General features: G+C 45.6%; 1 protein-coding gene across 3 annotated transcripts in view; it reads left to right on the top strand.

The window, feature by feature from the left end:
• COL14A1 (collagen type XIV alpha 1 chain) overlaps positions 1-14937 on the top strand; it is a 228547-nt gene that overhangs the window by 95024 nt on the left and 118586 nt on the right. For all 3 annotated transcript variants that reach the window (XM_055431577.2, XM_055431576.2, XM_055431578.2), the window contains exons 19-22: positions 1563-1714; positions 7967-8096; positions 10487-10609; positions 12203-12352. In XM_055431577.2, the coding sequence (XP_055287552.2) occupies positions 1563-1714; positions 7967-8096; positions 10487-10609; positions 12203-12352 (555 nt within the window). The remainder of the gene's footprint in view (positions 1-1562; positions 1715-7966; positions 8097-10486; positions 10610-12202; positions 12353-14937) is intronic.

Here is a 14937-nt window from a genome sequence, read left to right as displayed (position 1 = left end):
CCCTTCTTTACGCGCGCAGACTCTTTCCCAAAACACCGGGAAAGGTTCCTGGTTAGATCCTGTCTCTCTTCCTGCGTTCCACCACAGCAGTGCTTTTCCTGCTTTCCCCCGTCTCCCTGTCGTCTGGAGCTCCCCGTCCTGAAGGTGAGGCTGTGCTCTGTGCCCACACCCCGGTCCCTCCGCCAGTTTGGCCTGGGAAGGTCTGGGGTCTGCGTCCTCTGTGACACCCACTATTTCTGTTGCCTGTCAAGCATTTGTGTCTTGAAGGCCTGACACCGTCTAACATACAGGAAAAGTTCGGAGAGTGTTTGCTGAATGGCAGGAAATGAACGCAGCAGGAGTCAGCGGGGGTGGAGAGACTGGACGGGAGTTAGCACCAGAGGGAGGGGAGGAGAGGGGACCAGGAGAGCCGTCGGTCGCAGATGGGAACTGAAACAGGCCAGAGAGCGCAGATGGAGGCGGAGATCCCGGAGGAAGGTAGCCTCCCCGCGGGCTGAGCGCAGATGGGGGTGAGAGACCCCGGAGGATGCAGGCGGAGAGACCCCAGAAGGGCAGCATCCCCGTGGGCTGGGCGCACATGCACGCGGAGAGACCCTGGAGGATGGGTAGCCTCCCCGCGGGCTGAGTACAGATGGGGGCGGAGAGACCCCGGAGGACGAGTAGGTCCCCGCGGGCTGCATGGATCGTGGATCGAGGCTGCCGGGTGGGAGACGTGTGCTCTGAGAGACGGGTGTTCACAGGAGGAACGGCCGGGGAGCGTTCCTGGGGCTCCAGCATTGAAGACTCCGTCTCGGAGAATTAAGGCCCACATGCTGCGGCCAACATTGTTTAAGAAATCTAGTAACACAGAGAGAAACAGGTGATCTGGCAACGGGCTGTGCGTGTCCGATGCTGCCCTGCACACCCAGCTCGGCCACGTGGGCCCTTGCCCTGCTGCTCCAGCGCAGACTGACCTGAGTTCCCACTGTCTGCCCCACTCGGGGCTCCCCTTCCTGTTCCCGAGCCTGCGAGCTGCTCCCCCGTTCCCTTCACCAGTGTAAAAAGCGCTGGTGGTTTTGAGGGGTCCACGGACTCACCTTGGAAGCGTCTTTTACACCCATTTTCATTTGCTGTCAATCGGTGTCCTCAGTTCAGTTCAGTTCAGTCGCTCAGTCGTGTCCGACTCTCCGCAACCCCATGAATCACAGCAGCCAGGCCTCCCTGTCCATCACCAACTCCCGGAGTTCACTCAAACTCAGGTCCATGGAGTCGGTGACGCCATCCAGCCATCTTATTCTCTGTTGTCCCCTTCTCCTCCCGCCCCCAATTCCTCCCAGCATCAGAGTCTTTTCCAGTGAGTCAGCTCGTCTCATGAGGTGGCCAGAGTATTGGAGCTTCAGCTTCAGCCTCCGTCCTAGCTCCCGGTTAACCACTGAGGCTGAGCAGGTCCTGCTTCTCCTTGGTCTGCACAGCAGAGATGCATTAAATCATGCTTGTTGCCGTGTCCACAGATCACCTCTGCAGCTCGTTTTGGAACATGATGGATAGAAAGTTCCTTAAATCCGTGGTTGTGTCTATTCCAGTTTTCCGTACCGGAATCAGAAACCTGGTGGTAGATGATGAGAGCACCTCTAGCCTGCGGGTGACGTGGGACATCTCAGACAGCAGCGTGCAGCAGTTCAGGGTGACCTACCTGACTGCTCCAGGGGACCCAGCGGAAGAAGTGCTGGGAACGGTGTGTATGAACGCAGCCACTCTGCATCTCCTGACTAACCAGGGCAACGCGCTGTGAGTGCAGGCTTTACGCTCATTTCTTCATCTCTCTGGAAACCAATGTTTTTGTTTGACCCAAACTTGATGACATTTCTATCTCTGAAACTGGCTCCATCTTTGTAACCTGCTCTAAATAGATAAAGCATCTGAACCTTCTTTACCTCTTTGCTTCTGTTGCCTTGACAACTTGCTAGAGCACAAAAATTGGGTCATAAATAGTCCATTATACACTTGTCTCTGTGCATGTGTGAGTGTGTGCATACTTTTGATATATAAACTTTTAATAGATAAACATATATATATATATACACACACATACATAATTGTTGATGGTGGGAATCTGTAACAGGTTCAGCAAAATGTAACTCAAAGGTCTTCTTTATGTAGTTGTCGTGTCCTTAATAAAATGCCCTCCATTAACAGTTAGTTGTATTTTTCCCTGACATTGACTCTGAGCAGATTTATAGTCGTTTCTAATGTATTCTTAATCATGAGTGTCTTCCTGAGGGATTTAGATTTTTGTGTGTTTTCTTTGTTTCATCTCTATTTTTTTCCTCTGTTGGAAACCTGGGTACCCTCTTTTTTAATTAAGAAATGAAGTGTTTTCATTTTAAAAATTTAAACAATCATATAATTTTTAAAGGTTACTTTCCATTTAGTTAGTACAAAATATTGGCTACATTCCCTCTGTTGTAAACTATATCCTTGAGCCTGTCTTAAAACCATGAGCAACATTATCATCCTTTCTCTTCCTCGCTTATAAAGCCTTTGATGGCAAATTTTTGTATTTTCATGATACGTAAGCAATTGTTTGAGCTCCAGATTCTTTCAGGAAAGTATTTAATTTCCGGCTGACGGGTGAATTGCCATGATACACAGTGATAACATGGTGGGCAATAGCCACGTCCACTGTGAATAGCCAGAAGGCCTGTGGAGTTGGTCTGGGAGCAGTTTTGGGAAGTTACTGGACACTTGAAGAAAACAGGTTGAGTTATAAATTCACTCAGATTGTAGATTTCAGTGATCCGTGATGGGAGCGTACCGGAAAGTTGAAACTGTGCTTAACCGGGGTGACGGAAGATGTAGTTTGGATGTTTCATTTTTCCTGTTATTGTCCCCATATTTTAATCTAGTTCCTAAAATGAAACCCGTAAAAACTTCCCAGAGTGAGAGTTTGATTTTTGTTTTTTGTTTCTACTCTTTCCAAGAAACACATTAAGCTTCTTGCTAAATATTCCCACTAATTTGGAATGAGTTACAATTTAACCTCGTGCGTGCACTTGTAAGCCATATAAGGTAAAATAATAATAATATTTACTTTGGATTGTCTCTAGATAATTTTCCCTTTGCTAGTGTCTTTCATTTCACGCTGTTTATTTTGAAACACTTGGACACCTAGATGAAGGAAAAAAAGATCAAAAGTCTTCAACACATATGTGCCCTAGTTAAACAAACGTGTAATAAAAATGAAAAATATTGATAAAATTTGACGGTAATTATTTACTGTGCAGAAGTATGTTTGCTATGCAAAAGAAAGTATTTTAGAATTTTTTAACTATCAAGCCCCTTTGGTGAATTCCAATGAAATTGAATTTGTGCACTCTTAATTTACAGACATATTTTCTGGGACTCTACTGGGGAGTAATTGAGAGTTTATATCTGTGTTTTGTGAAACATTACTGCTATATAAATGTAATATATTATTGGAGACAGAAAGTGTGTGCATTTAGATTATAAAACAAAGATATGTCAGGCACTTGAACTATATTATTAATAGCTCCCACACACCAAATGAATATCTTAAATATTTTCTTTTTTTTTTGATTTTTTAAAGTATAATTGATTTACAGTGTTGTGTTAGTTTTTGCCGCAGAGTGATTCAGTCACACACACACACACCCCCACACACACTCTCTTTTTCATTATGGTTTATCATCACTGTGCTGTACAGTGGGACCTTGTTTACCCATCCTGTATATAATAGCCTACATAGGCTAACTCCAACTTCAGCTCGACCCCTCCCTCAAAACCCCTGAAAACCACAAGTCTATTCTCTGCGTCTGTGAGGCTGTTCACATTAGGTGAGTAAGTTCAGCCAAATGAATGTCTTAAAATAATGAGGGTGACAGGGAAAGACAGATGGCTTAAACATATTACAAATGTGGGAAGGAAATGTGTCCGGATAAGAGAAATGCCTCTTACCATCTTTCGAAATTTTCTTTAGCTATAAAACCTTATTAAATTTATCCAAGGAAATGACAAGATAACGTACCGAAGTTGGAGAATGGTATAGATATATGGTAAACCAAATTCAAGTTTTAATATATATAAAACAAGGGGAATTAAATTTACTTTTCCAGTTAAGATTAAGTGAAATATTTCTATATTTTCTAAGCATAATCATATCTACCAAATAGTCCCAATAAAAAGCTTTTAAACCCTTAGAAAGTAAAACTCCCTGTCAAATATTTCATAAGGATTGACTTTCAGCTTTGCTCAGAAATGGAGCCATGGTAATGACCTTGCCCTGAGTTTTGTTGTCAGCAGAGGGAGGTCTCACGTGTCTTTATTTGTGAAAGACTGACCAGGATTCCCGACTTTTCTGGATCCTACATGAAAAATCTAAAACTGTGTACTGAATTTTAAGTTGCAGGAAATGTTCTAGAGCAGGGATAGTCAGAATGTAGGTCAGCCTCCAAAAAGATAAGCCTGATATTAAGCTTTTAGAAACATTTATAGCAATTTGACATGGCTGGAATATTCAAGAATATGATCATATGTTTTAGCAATTTTGTTTTATTATATTTTATAAGAATACTGATCTTCAGGGATTGGGATTAAAACAACAGTGCCAACCCCACCTGATCCTTCACCATAGAAAGCATGAGAATCACTTTAGAGAAACAGAACTTTCTAAGACAGCAGCAAAACGAGGCACGGGGAACCCTCTGTCTACTGTGGGAGCCGCTTGCTGGAGGAGATCCAGTCCTGAGCAGCTCTGAGCAATCGTGGAGCTAGACGTGGAGCAGCATACTTGAAAAATTAAAAACGTGATGTCTACTGGTTAGATTTGCTTCTCATTTAACCATGAGTATCTTCTATCGGATTGTTTCATAAACAAAACCATCATCTGCTATGACCTGTAGCGTCTGTTTTTAATGGGTGCCCATCTCTGTAAAGAAGCTTTACTAGAGTATAGTTGGTTTACAAGGTTGTGTTCGTTTCAGTGTGCAGCGCAGGGATTTGGTTACACATGTACACACATTCATTCCTTTGCAGGTTCTTTTCCCACAGAGATTATTATAGAATGTTAAGCAAAGTTCCCTGTGCTGCACTGTAGGTGCTTGTGGGTTATCTATTTTATATATAGCAGTGTGTGTATGTTAATCTCAAGTTCCTAATTTATCTCCCCCTCCACGTTTCCCTTTTGGTAACTATGAGTTTGTTTTCAAAATCTGTGAGTCTTTTTGGTTTGTAAATCAGGTAATATATATCACTTTTAAGAATTAGATTCCACATGAGTGAAACCATATGATATTGTCTTTCTCTGTCTGACTGACTGCACTCGCTGTGATAGATACTCTCTAGGCCCATCCATACTGTCACCAATGGTGTTATTTTTATGGCCGAGTGATATTCCTTCACGTACACGTACCACTTCTTCATCCATTCCTCTGACACCGACATTCAGGCCGCTTCCATGTCCCGGCTGTTGTAAACAGTGCTGCAGTGACCATCGGGGTACGCGTATCTTTTCAAACTGTGGTTTTCTCTGGGTGTGTGCTCAGGAGTAGGATTGCTAGTTAGTTAGTAAGTAGTTCTATTTCGGTTTGTTAAGGAAGCTCCAGACTGTTCTCCATAGTTGCTGTACAAGTGTACATTCCCATCAACAGTGCAGAAGCGTTCACTTTGCTCTGCACCCTCTCCAGCATCTATTGTTTATAGATTTATGATGATGTCCATTCTGACCGGTAGTGTGAGGTGATACCTAAATGTCGTTTTGACTTGCCTTTCTCTAATAATTAGGGATGTTGAGCATCTTTTTATGTGCTTCTTGGCCATCCATATATCATTTTTGGAGAAGTGTCTATTTAGATCTTCTGAGTGGGTGCTCATCTTTACCTTGCTTTGTGCAAACAAGCAGAGGTCAAGTAGAAGGAACTTTGCATACCCAAGAGAAGATTTATGTTTTATCCTTGGGAATAAGTATCATGAGGATAAAGAAGTTTTCATAGTGCAGTCAGGTGGAACAGAGGGCAGTGGTTAAAAAGGGCTCAGACCAGATCTTCAGGATTTCAGTATGACTTTTGTGTGTAGGTGTTCAGTTGCTCAGTTGTGTCCAACTCTTTGCAGCGCTATGGACTATAGCCCGCCAGGCTCCTCTGTCCATGGGACTCTCCAGGCAAGAACACTGGAGGGGGTTGCCATGCCCTTCTCCAGGGGCCTTCCTGACCCAGGGATGGAACTTGCATCTCCTGCATCGCAGGCAGATTCTTCACCACTGAGCCACCTGGGAAGCCCATGACTTCTTTTTTACCCAATAGTTATATGAGTCTCAGTTTCCTCTTCTATAAAATGGGAGTAATGATACTTCTTACCTCAAAATGCTGTGGTGAATGGTAAGTGAACTACTGCGTTCGGATACTTAGAGCAGTACTTGGCAGATAATGACAGCCAGCTAAATGAGCACCATTGTTATAAACCACAGAAACTGCTCCCTGGCAGGTTAAACGAGCCCTGCAGAGCCGTCCCACCGCTTCCAGTGCCCTACAGGCTAAATCTGATTGGTCCCAAGTCCATGTACTTCTCAGTTTGAGAGGTGACCTTATATAAGGAACATCAGCATGGGTGGTTAGATAGGCACCCAGCTTGGAATCAAAGCCCAGGCTCTGGGCTCCAGAGGGTTATATGGAAAAGAAATGCCCTAAAGGAGGCTACATGGATGGATAAAACCAGACGGGACGACCACAATTCTTTTTTACCGTCTTCTTAATGCAGGGTTATCCAACTCCTTCTAGAAGAAAGCAGAGTTCCTTGTGTAAAATCTCCCTCCTAGGACTGCATCAGTACCATCCTGGATATTCAGTGTCATTCCATATGAGGAGCAAAATCATATTGCTTTAGTATAAATCACATAATGCAGACTTCCTCTTTTTATATTAACCCCCCACCCTGGCTGCTTTTAGAGCTTAGCAATATCTTAGCAACAGCTGCTTCTGAGTTCAACTCGAGGCTTTCTAGGGCTTATTCCATGATTTATTGGTTCCTTCCCTCATCCAGAAGTAGACAGCACGCCCTTTGCCTGCTGGCATTTTACCCAGCTCTTGAATCCAAAACCGCCTCCAGCTGTCCTGGTCTTGTGACTCCCTTAAACTCGTTAGGGTCAGTTCTTACGTCCTAGCATTTTTTTCCAGCCATAATGAAGTCTTTTAAATGGCCCAGAAATGTGCCAGCATCTAACTGTTGAAGCCTGGGGAGAAAGTTTTGTGGCCTTAGGATTAAGAACATGTGGCTTTTCTGGTCCATATATTCTTTTAGGCATGGCAGGATTCGCCACATGGAACTTTGCACTCATGTGTGGGTGGTGTCCACCCCACTGCTGGATTTTAGTTTTTGCAGCCTTTAGAGTCAGAGGAATGGTGATTTCAGATTGAGGAGGACATCTCCTTTCAGAAGTAAAGAAGCTGCAACCTTTTTTAGCGTCACTGGTAAATATCTTTCGACTCGGAAATCCGTGTGTTTGTGGTGTTCTTGGCTAGCACCCACCCAGAAATACTGGGATTAGATGGTCTCTGAACAGGGAGGGATGGAAGGTTGATTTTTCAAGAGGATATTTAAGTAGAAGCAAATACGCTGTGCAGGCTGTGTTATAGAATGGACACTCCTAAGCCATAAACACCTGCTTTCCAAACAGATGATCATTTCTTCTTCCGGCTGCTTTCAAATGCTGAAAAGATGTTGAGAGAAGGCTGTTCCTGAGCGCTCAGAGCCTCACATTTAAGCCTTCTGCTTTAGTGATTAGAAGCTGAGGGCTGCTCTGAGGCGAGCTGCAGAGAGAAAAGCTTTCACGTGGATGCCTTCCTCTTATCACCCTCAAGCACATCTCCCTGCTTCTGATTATTTCAAAGTGCCTTGAGTCCTACTCTTCAGTAGACCAGCTGGAACGCAAGTCTGAAGTCTGAGCAAGACCGTGGTCCTTTGCTTTTCTCTTCAGATTATGGTGCCTGGAAGCCAGAGCACTCTCCTTCTGAGGAATCTGCTCTCTGAGACGGAGTACAAGGTCACGGTGACGCCCATCTATGCGGACGGAGAAGGGGTCAGTGTCTCTGCCCCTGGAAAAACCTGTGAGTGGCGCTTCCCCCTGGGCTGCTGGCTGACTAGTTAGGGGGCAGGCGCTGTCCTCTGTAATGCACCCAATAGCTGCAGTGTGGGGGTGGAAATGGAGGGTGTCACTCGCTCACGTGTGTTGGACTCTTTGCCACCCCACGGACTGTGGCCCACCAGGCTCCTCTGTCCGTGGACTTCTCCAGGCGAGAATCCTGGAGTGGGAAACCATTCCCTTCTCCAGGGGATCTTCCCAACCCAGGGACTTCACCTGGGTCCCCTGCATTGCGGGTGGATTCGTTACCATCTGAGCTACCAGGGAAGCCCCCAAAATGGTATAGATGATCTTATTCAAAAAGCAGAAGTAGAGACACAGACCTCGAGAGGTCAAACGCATGGACGCCAGGGCGAGAATGCGGGGTGGATGAGCCGCGGCGGTGTAAAGCAGAGAAAAAGAAGAGAAGGGATTTGGAGAGAGAAAGCCTGCCGGACTCTGTCCTCACACATTCGAGCTGTGTGACTTCGGGCACATCGCTTCACGGCTCTGGGTTTCCGTTTTCTCGTCTCTAACCCCTGTGACTTGAAACACAGCGGCATCTCCCCGCTGCAGCGTCTGATGGTCCCCAGCGCGGCGAGTCTGGAGCCCCCGGGCCCTCGCTCGGCCCCGCGCCACCCGCTCGCCCCGCGCCCAGATGCTCCGCTCTCCTCACAGCAGCGGAGAAGCTTGTGAAAATCTAGATGGTCTCGTGTCGCCGATGGCGCCCCGCGGTACTCAGCATAAACTCTGAGGTCCCTGCAGGGGCCCTTCAGGCCGAGGTGACCTGGGCCCTGCTGACCCCCTGACCGTCTGACCTCGCCCCCAGCCAGCCCGCCTTCCCTGCGCTTCCCTGGCTTTCTGAAGCTTGGCTCGGCCTTAGAATTGGACATGAGCCACTCCTGCCGACTGAGTATCCTTTGCCGGAGGCTGCATTTCCGACTCCTGCTTGTCATTCTGTCCCAGTTCAGTGCTGCCTGCTCGGGCTTTCCTGACCACTCAGGCGAGGGCTCCCCGTCCTCTCTCACAGGCCTGGGTGTCTGTCTGTCCTGTTTGTTTTTGGCCCTGTCGCAGCACAGACTTGGGTGTATAATAGGCTTAAGGATGTCTTGTACAACACGAGGAATACAGCCAATATTTTGTCATAATGTAAATGGAAAATAACCTTTAAAAACTGTATACAATTGGTTTAAATGTTTGATTCGCATAATTTATAAAAGGGTTCCATGATGAGAGCTTCCCTAGTGACTCAGATGGTAAAGCGTCTGCCTGCAATGCGGGAGACCCGGGTTCGATCCCTGGGTTGGGAAGATCTCCTGGAGAAGGAAATGGCAACCCACTCCAGCACTCTTGCCTGGAGAATCCCACGGACGGAGGAGCCTGGTAGGCTACAGTCTGTGGGGTCACAAAGAGTCGGACACGACTGAGCGACTTCACTCCATGATGAACACACATATATACTCAAATAAAAACTTTTAAAGGCTATTACTATGGAAATACCATCTATACAATAAAGTTATTTCAAAGGGTGTTCTTTGAAATAATTTTGGATGGTCCACTTATTTTAAGCAGTGGTTAACACAACTAAATTCTGTCAGCAACAGAGTAATAATGATAATATCCATTAGCTTGCATAATGGTTTACAAAGATCCTTCATGCAAATAGCTTTCCCATTTGATAAAAAATTGATGAATGATGATTAAAATTTCACAGAATATAGGCAATATGAAAGTGTGAAAGTGTTGCTCAGTCATGTCTGACTCTTTCCGGTCCGTGGACTGCAGCCCGCCAGGCTCTTCTGTCCATGGGATTCTCTAGGCAAGAATACTGCAGTGGGCTGCCATTACCTACTTCCCGGGAATCTTCCCAACCCAGGGATTGAACCTGGGTCTCCTGTATTACAGGCAGATTCTCTACTGTCTGAACCACCAGATATGGTTCAGAGCGCCTAATATGAAGATGAAAGCCAAAAAAAAAAAAAAAATTCTTAGCTCCAAGAATTGCTATCACTTCTGTTATCTAACCATCCTGGGTATGATGGTGCAGCAGAGAGATGTGTGACAGAAGTGTTTCCATAAACACTACTCACTTCAGTATTGCTTTAAAGGAACTGGAGAGAATGGAGCCCAAATATCTCTGAGTGAACAGCTGACCTTCAGATAAAAGTGTTTTACCACAAGAGCAATTATTTTCTATTATTTAATATTTAACATTACCATGGATTCTCTAAGTTTTGTTACTGCTTGCTTTAGTGCATTTTCCCTTGTAAGTATTTTTAAGGTGTGGGAAGATACATTAGACTCTGTTACCCAAAAGGTAGGTTGTAAAGATGGAAACCACATTAAACCATTTTTTTAACTTTCCTTCCTGCCCAGTGCCACCCTCTGGCCCCCAAAACTTACGGGTTTCGGAAGAATGGTATAACAGATTGCGCATTACGTGGGACCCCCCATCTTCCCCAGTGAAGGGATATAGGATTGTCTACAAACCTGTCAGTGGTAAGTCATGCTTTTTAAAAATATAATCTTTAAAGATAGGTTATTTTTGTTTCAACTTTCCACCACTGGTTTTAAGAAATGGGAAGGGTCTCTTCCCTTTTATGAAAAAAAAGAAAAATGTGTTGAAGTTACCACCTCACCTAAGAAACAGCTGGTATGTTAATAAGCAGAATATATACTTGGTCTACAATTGACCTTTACCCACCCCAGACAATGAGCCAGCCAGAGCAGACTTTGACTCCTTAGCAATAAGAGGCTTCTGTGGCTTGATGGGTGCATAAGCTCTAAACATTTAGACTCTCCAATTTCTAATTCTTGTTCTACCTCTTACTTCTTGGATTAGTTAGAAAAAGTCCATTTACCAACTTCTCAGTCTCCTCATTCTGGAAACTGTGTTAAGGTATTTGTTGTTCAGCCACTAAGTCGTGTCCAGCTCTTTGCAACCCCATGGACCGCAGCACGCCCGGCTCCCCCGTCCTTCACTGCCTCCTGGAGCTTGCTCAGACTCATGCCCGTTGCGTTGATGATGCCATGCAGCCGCCTCTTCCTCTGTCACCCCCTTCTCCTTCTGCCCTCAGTTCGAAAGCATCAGTTTTTTGGTGCTCAGCCGCCTTTATGGCCCAACTCTCACATCTGTACATGACCACTGGAAAAACTATAGCTTTGACTGTACGGACCTTTGTCAGCAAAGTGATGTCTCTGCTTTTTAATATGGTGTGTGGGTTTGTCATAGCTTTTTTAAAAATATTAATTTATTTATTTTAATTGGAGGCTAATTGCTTTACAATATTGTAGTGGTTTTTGCCATACATTGACATGAATCAGTTTGGGACACATATAATAGCTTTTCGAAAACTATTTTAAGGTATAAAATTCATCAGATTGAGGAAAACTTAAAAATCATCCTTTGGGTCAATAAAAACCTTTCTGCCCTCAAAAGCACTGTGAGTCTCAATTTGTATAGGACATAGCACAGGATATTTTTCCTGATCAGTCAAAGATTCCACTGGGTTGGAACAGAGGTGAAAATGTAAAAGCCCAACACAGCCAGATGGTCAATAGCCTTGGAGGAAGAGTGTCATCTGTCTGGCCTTAAACAGCAGAAGAGGAGCTGTGGAGCGCATGTCGATGGCATGTATGGCCGTCCCTCATGCGGCGAGCTGTGGCGTAGTGTCCATGATAAAGTGGCTGCTAGGGCAACTCAGTGCCTTCTGGGGACAAAGCTGGGCGTCTGAGGTGGGGTAACTCAAGATGACCTGTTTTATCACATGCCCCAAAGCCCATGACGTCCTGGTGGCCCCACTGTGAAGGCCTCACAGTATGGTGGATGGTGGAGGGTGGGGTGAACCAGTTTCTTTGGGTAGCTCGAGGGAAAGAACTATATTTAAGACCAGGAACGAGATGCCTTGAGAGAGCCCTACCTGGGAGTCAGGGAGGTGGGTGAGTCTTGGAGTGTGGTGGGGCTAGATTCAAGCCCACTCTGTGTGTGTCTCCTGGGCAGTCTGAAGCACAGTGGAACAAGTACAATTAGTTCACAAGCATCTCTGTTTTCCCCTATTCTATCGTAACTGAAATACGCTCTTCGTTCTTCAGTTGCCGGCCCAACCCTGGAAACATTCGTGGGAGCTAACATTAACACCATCCTCATCACAAACCTGCTCAGTGGAATGGACTACAACGTGAAGATATTTGCTTCCCAGGCCTCGGGTTTCAGCGACGCTCTGACTGGCGTGGTGAAGACACGTAAGGCTGGCCGCTGCCACGTGTGGGTCTGTGCTTCGTTTTCTCTGTAACTCAAGCCCTGCAGCAGCTCGGCAGCTGGCTTCTCTTTTCCCCAGCGTCGCCCTTTCTGGATGGTGCTTCTTGGGGAGAAAGATGTGCTCCCTACTCAGGGCTGTGGTTCAGAGTTCTAGCTGGCAGGCGGAATGTCAGAAGCTGGTGTTCAAATATACCTGATGGTAGCGGATGGGATTTCCTTCTGGAAAGTCTTTGTTGGTATTTTAGGTGAAACTTTCCATCCAGCCCATATAACCTGCTGCGGTCAAAGCCAGTCCAAGCTGAGCTAGGGGGAACTTGCCTTTTGTCAAAGCCTTTGCCCTGCTCCACCCTCTCACTCCATCTGTTAAAGACAGTTGCACCGCTTGAAAGACTTCCTTCTCTGTCTTTTAAGGGTTTGCATGCTGTCTGCACACCATCTGGGACTTCTCCTTGGCATACATCATTCACAGACACCCATGCCATAATGCAATGTTTTCCAAACTCCGGCACGTATGCGCCATGTTCCTGCTGTTTCTTATGCTTCCACACCATCTGTTTAATATATTTCTTTAAATCAACTTACAGTTTCTTTTTGTTTTTACTTAAATGCTTTCAAAAACCACATAATAACTCTCAGCAGAAAACATGTCTTTTTAATACACGTTGCTTCCCTGGTGGCTCAACTGGTAAAGGATCCGCTTGCAGTGCAGGATACCCTGGTTTGATTCCTGGGTTGGGAAGATCCCCTGGAGGAGGGAAAGGCTGCCCACTCCAGTATTCTTGGGCTTCCCTTCTGGCTCAGCTGGGAAAGAATCCACCTGCAATGCAGGAGACCCTGGTTTGATCCCTGGGTCGGGAAGATCCACTGGAGAAGGGAAAGGCTACCCACTCCAGTATTCTGGGCTGGAGAATTCCATGGATCGTATATTCCATGGGGTTGCAAAGAGTTGGACATGATTGAGTAACTTTCACTTTCACTTTAATACACATCAAAGGTAATACATAAATGACCAAAATAAAAATGGTTTGGCTGTCAGATAACTGAAATTACCCCGAGTGTTATCAACAGCACGTGGCCCACACTTGAGGATGTTAGTCATGGTATAATCAGAAGTGTAAACTGTAAATCTTCTTATTAGCTAAGGCCTTGAGCAAATAACCTCTCACTGCTCTGAGCCCACATTTTCTCAACCCTAAAATGAAGATATAGTATTAATAGTAATAACTGTTTATAGACTGGGAGGACTAAAGAGATAACATATAGAAAGGGTCTACTCTATGGCAAGCACTCGACAAATAACCACTTTTATCATTGTAATAATTGTGTTTTGTGAATTTGGATCATCTCTCACTCTCATTGCTAATCAAAAAATTATCCCAACGAAAGGAAGTTTGTAAGGATGAGGTTTATATTAGACCAAACCCCAGGCTACCTGTGTCTGGCCACTTGTGTTTTATGTAGGGCCTCAGTTCAGTTCAGCCGCTCAGTCGTGTCCGACTCTTTGCAACCCCATGGACTGCAGCACGCCAGGCCTGCCTGTCCATCACCAACTCCCGGAGTTCACTCAAACTCATGTCCATCGAGTCGGTGATGCCATCCAATCATCTCATCCTCTGTCGTCCCCTTCTCTGCCCTTTCATTAGAGGAAGCTTCCTGAATTCTTTTTAATGGAAATCTTCAAAATTGAAAAGCTAGATATGGGATCGATTTAATCTCAAAAGAAATAGTGTCTGTCTTCAACAGGGCTCGGAAGCCTTTGGCCTGCGGTTCTGATCTTGTACTTGGCAACTGAAATGATAGTGTTGTAGGTGCTATGACGTGAAAGTGTTAGTCGCTCAGTCGTGCCCGACTCTGCATGACCCCATGGGCTGTAGCCCGCCAGGCTCCGCTGTCCATCTCCAGGCAAGAACACTGGAGCGGGGTGCCCTGCGTGCTCCGGGGCGTCTTCCCGACCCAGGGGTCGAGCCCGGGTCTCCTGCTTCGCAGTCGGCTTCTTTACCCTCTGAGCCCCCAGGGAAGCCTCCAGTGGCCACCAGTGTTTCTGTGTGTTTTGCCGTCACCTCCGCCCAGCAGCCTTCCTCAGAAATCCTGAGAGTCCCTGTGCGCTTCCCACCCCGTCTCCTCCTATCTCCCCAGACGGCCCTCCTGCGGTCCTGCTGTCCCTGGCTTCCTCTTGCCCGCCCTTCTCACTCTCTCGCGTCTCCCTGCCCTCTCTCCTCTGCTCCCCTCCTTCTGTTTCATCCCTCTTCTCTTCTTTAACAAATGTGAGTATTCCAAATTTCATTATTTTAAAATAATGAAAGCGTTGAATTGTTTTATCATCTATCCTTAAGGTAAAAATTAGATTGGCTTGCTTTCTCTCTTTCTCCCAAGCATAATAAAACCCTATAAAATGGACAATAAATTGATTCACGGTGTTTTTAAAATTTAGTGTGGGTATATAAGTCATCATTGGTTTCCGTTTTTTGTGAGGGGAGAGGGTTGTTTCATTTCCTTAGGAAAAACGGTCTTCCTTTGCTGATCAACAAAAAGGAACAATGTCCTGATGCAAATTGTTACTAGTCCAGAT

Source organism: Moschus berezovskii, chromosome 16, assembly GCF_049115385.1.
Source record: "Moschus berezovskii isolate FMDL1 chromosome 16, NW_MosBer_1.0, whole genome shotgun sequence".
NCBI lineage: Eukaryota > Metazoa > Chordata > Mammalia > Artiodactyla > Moschidae > Moschus > Moschus berezovskii.
Note: the sequence above shows the minus strand (reverse complement) of the source record. Positions and strands in the feature narration are given on the sequence as shown.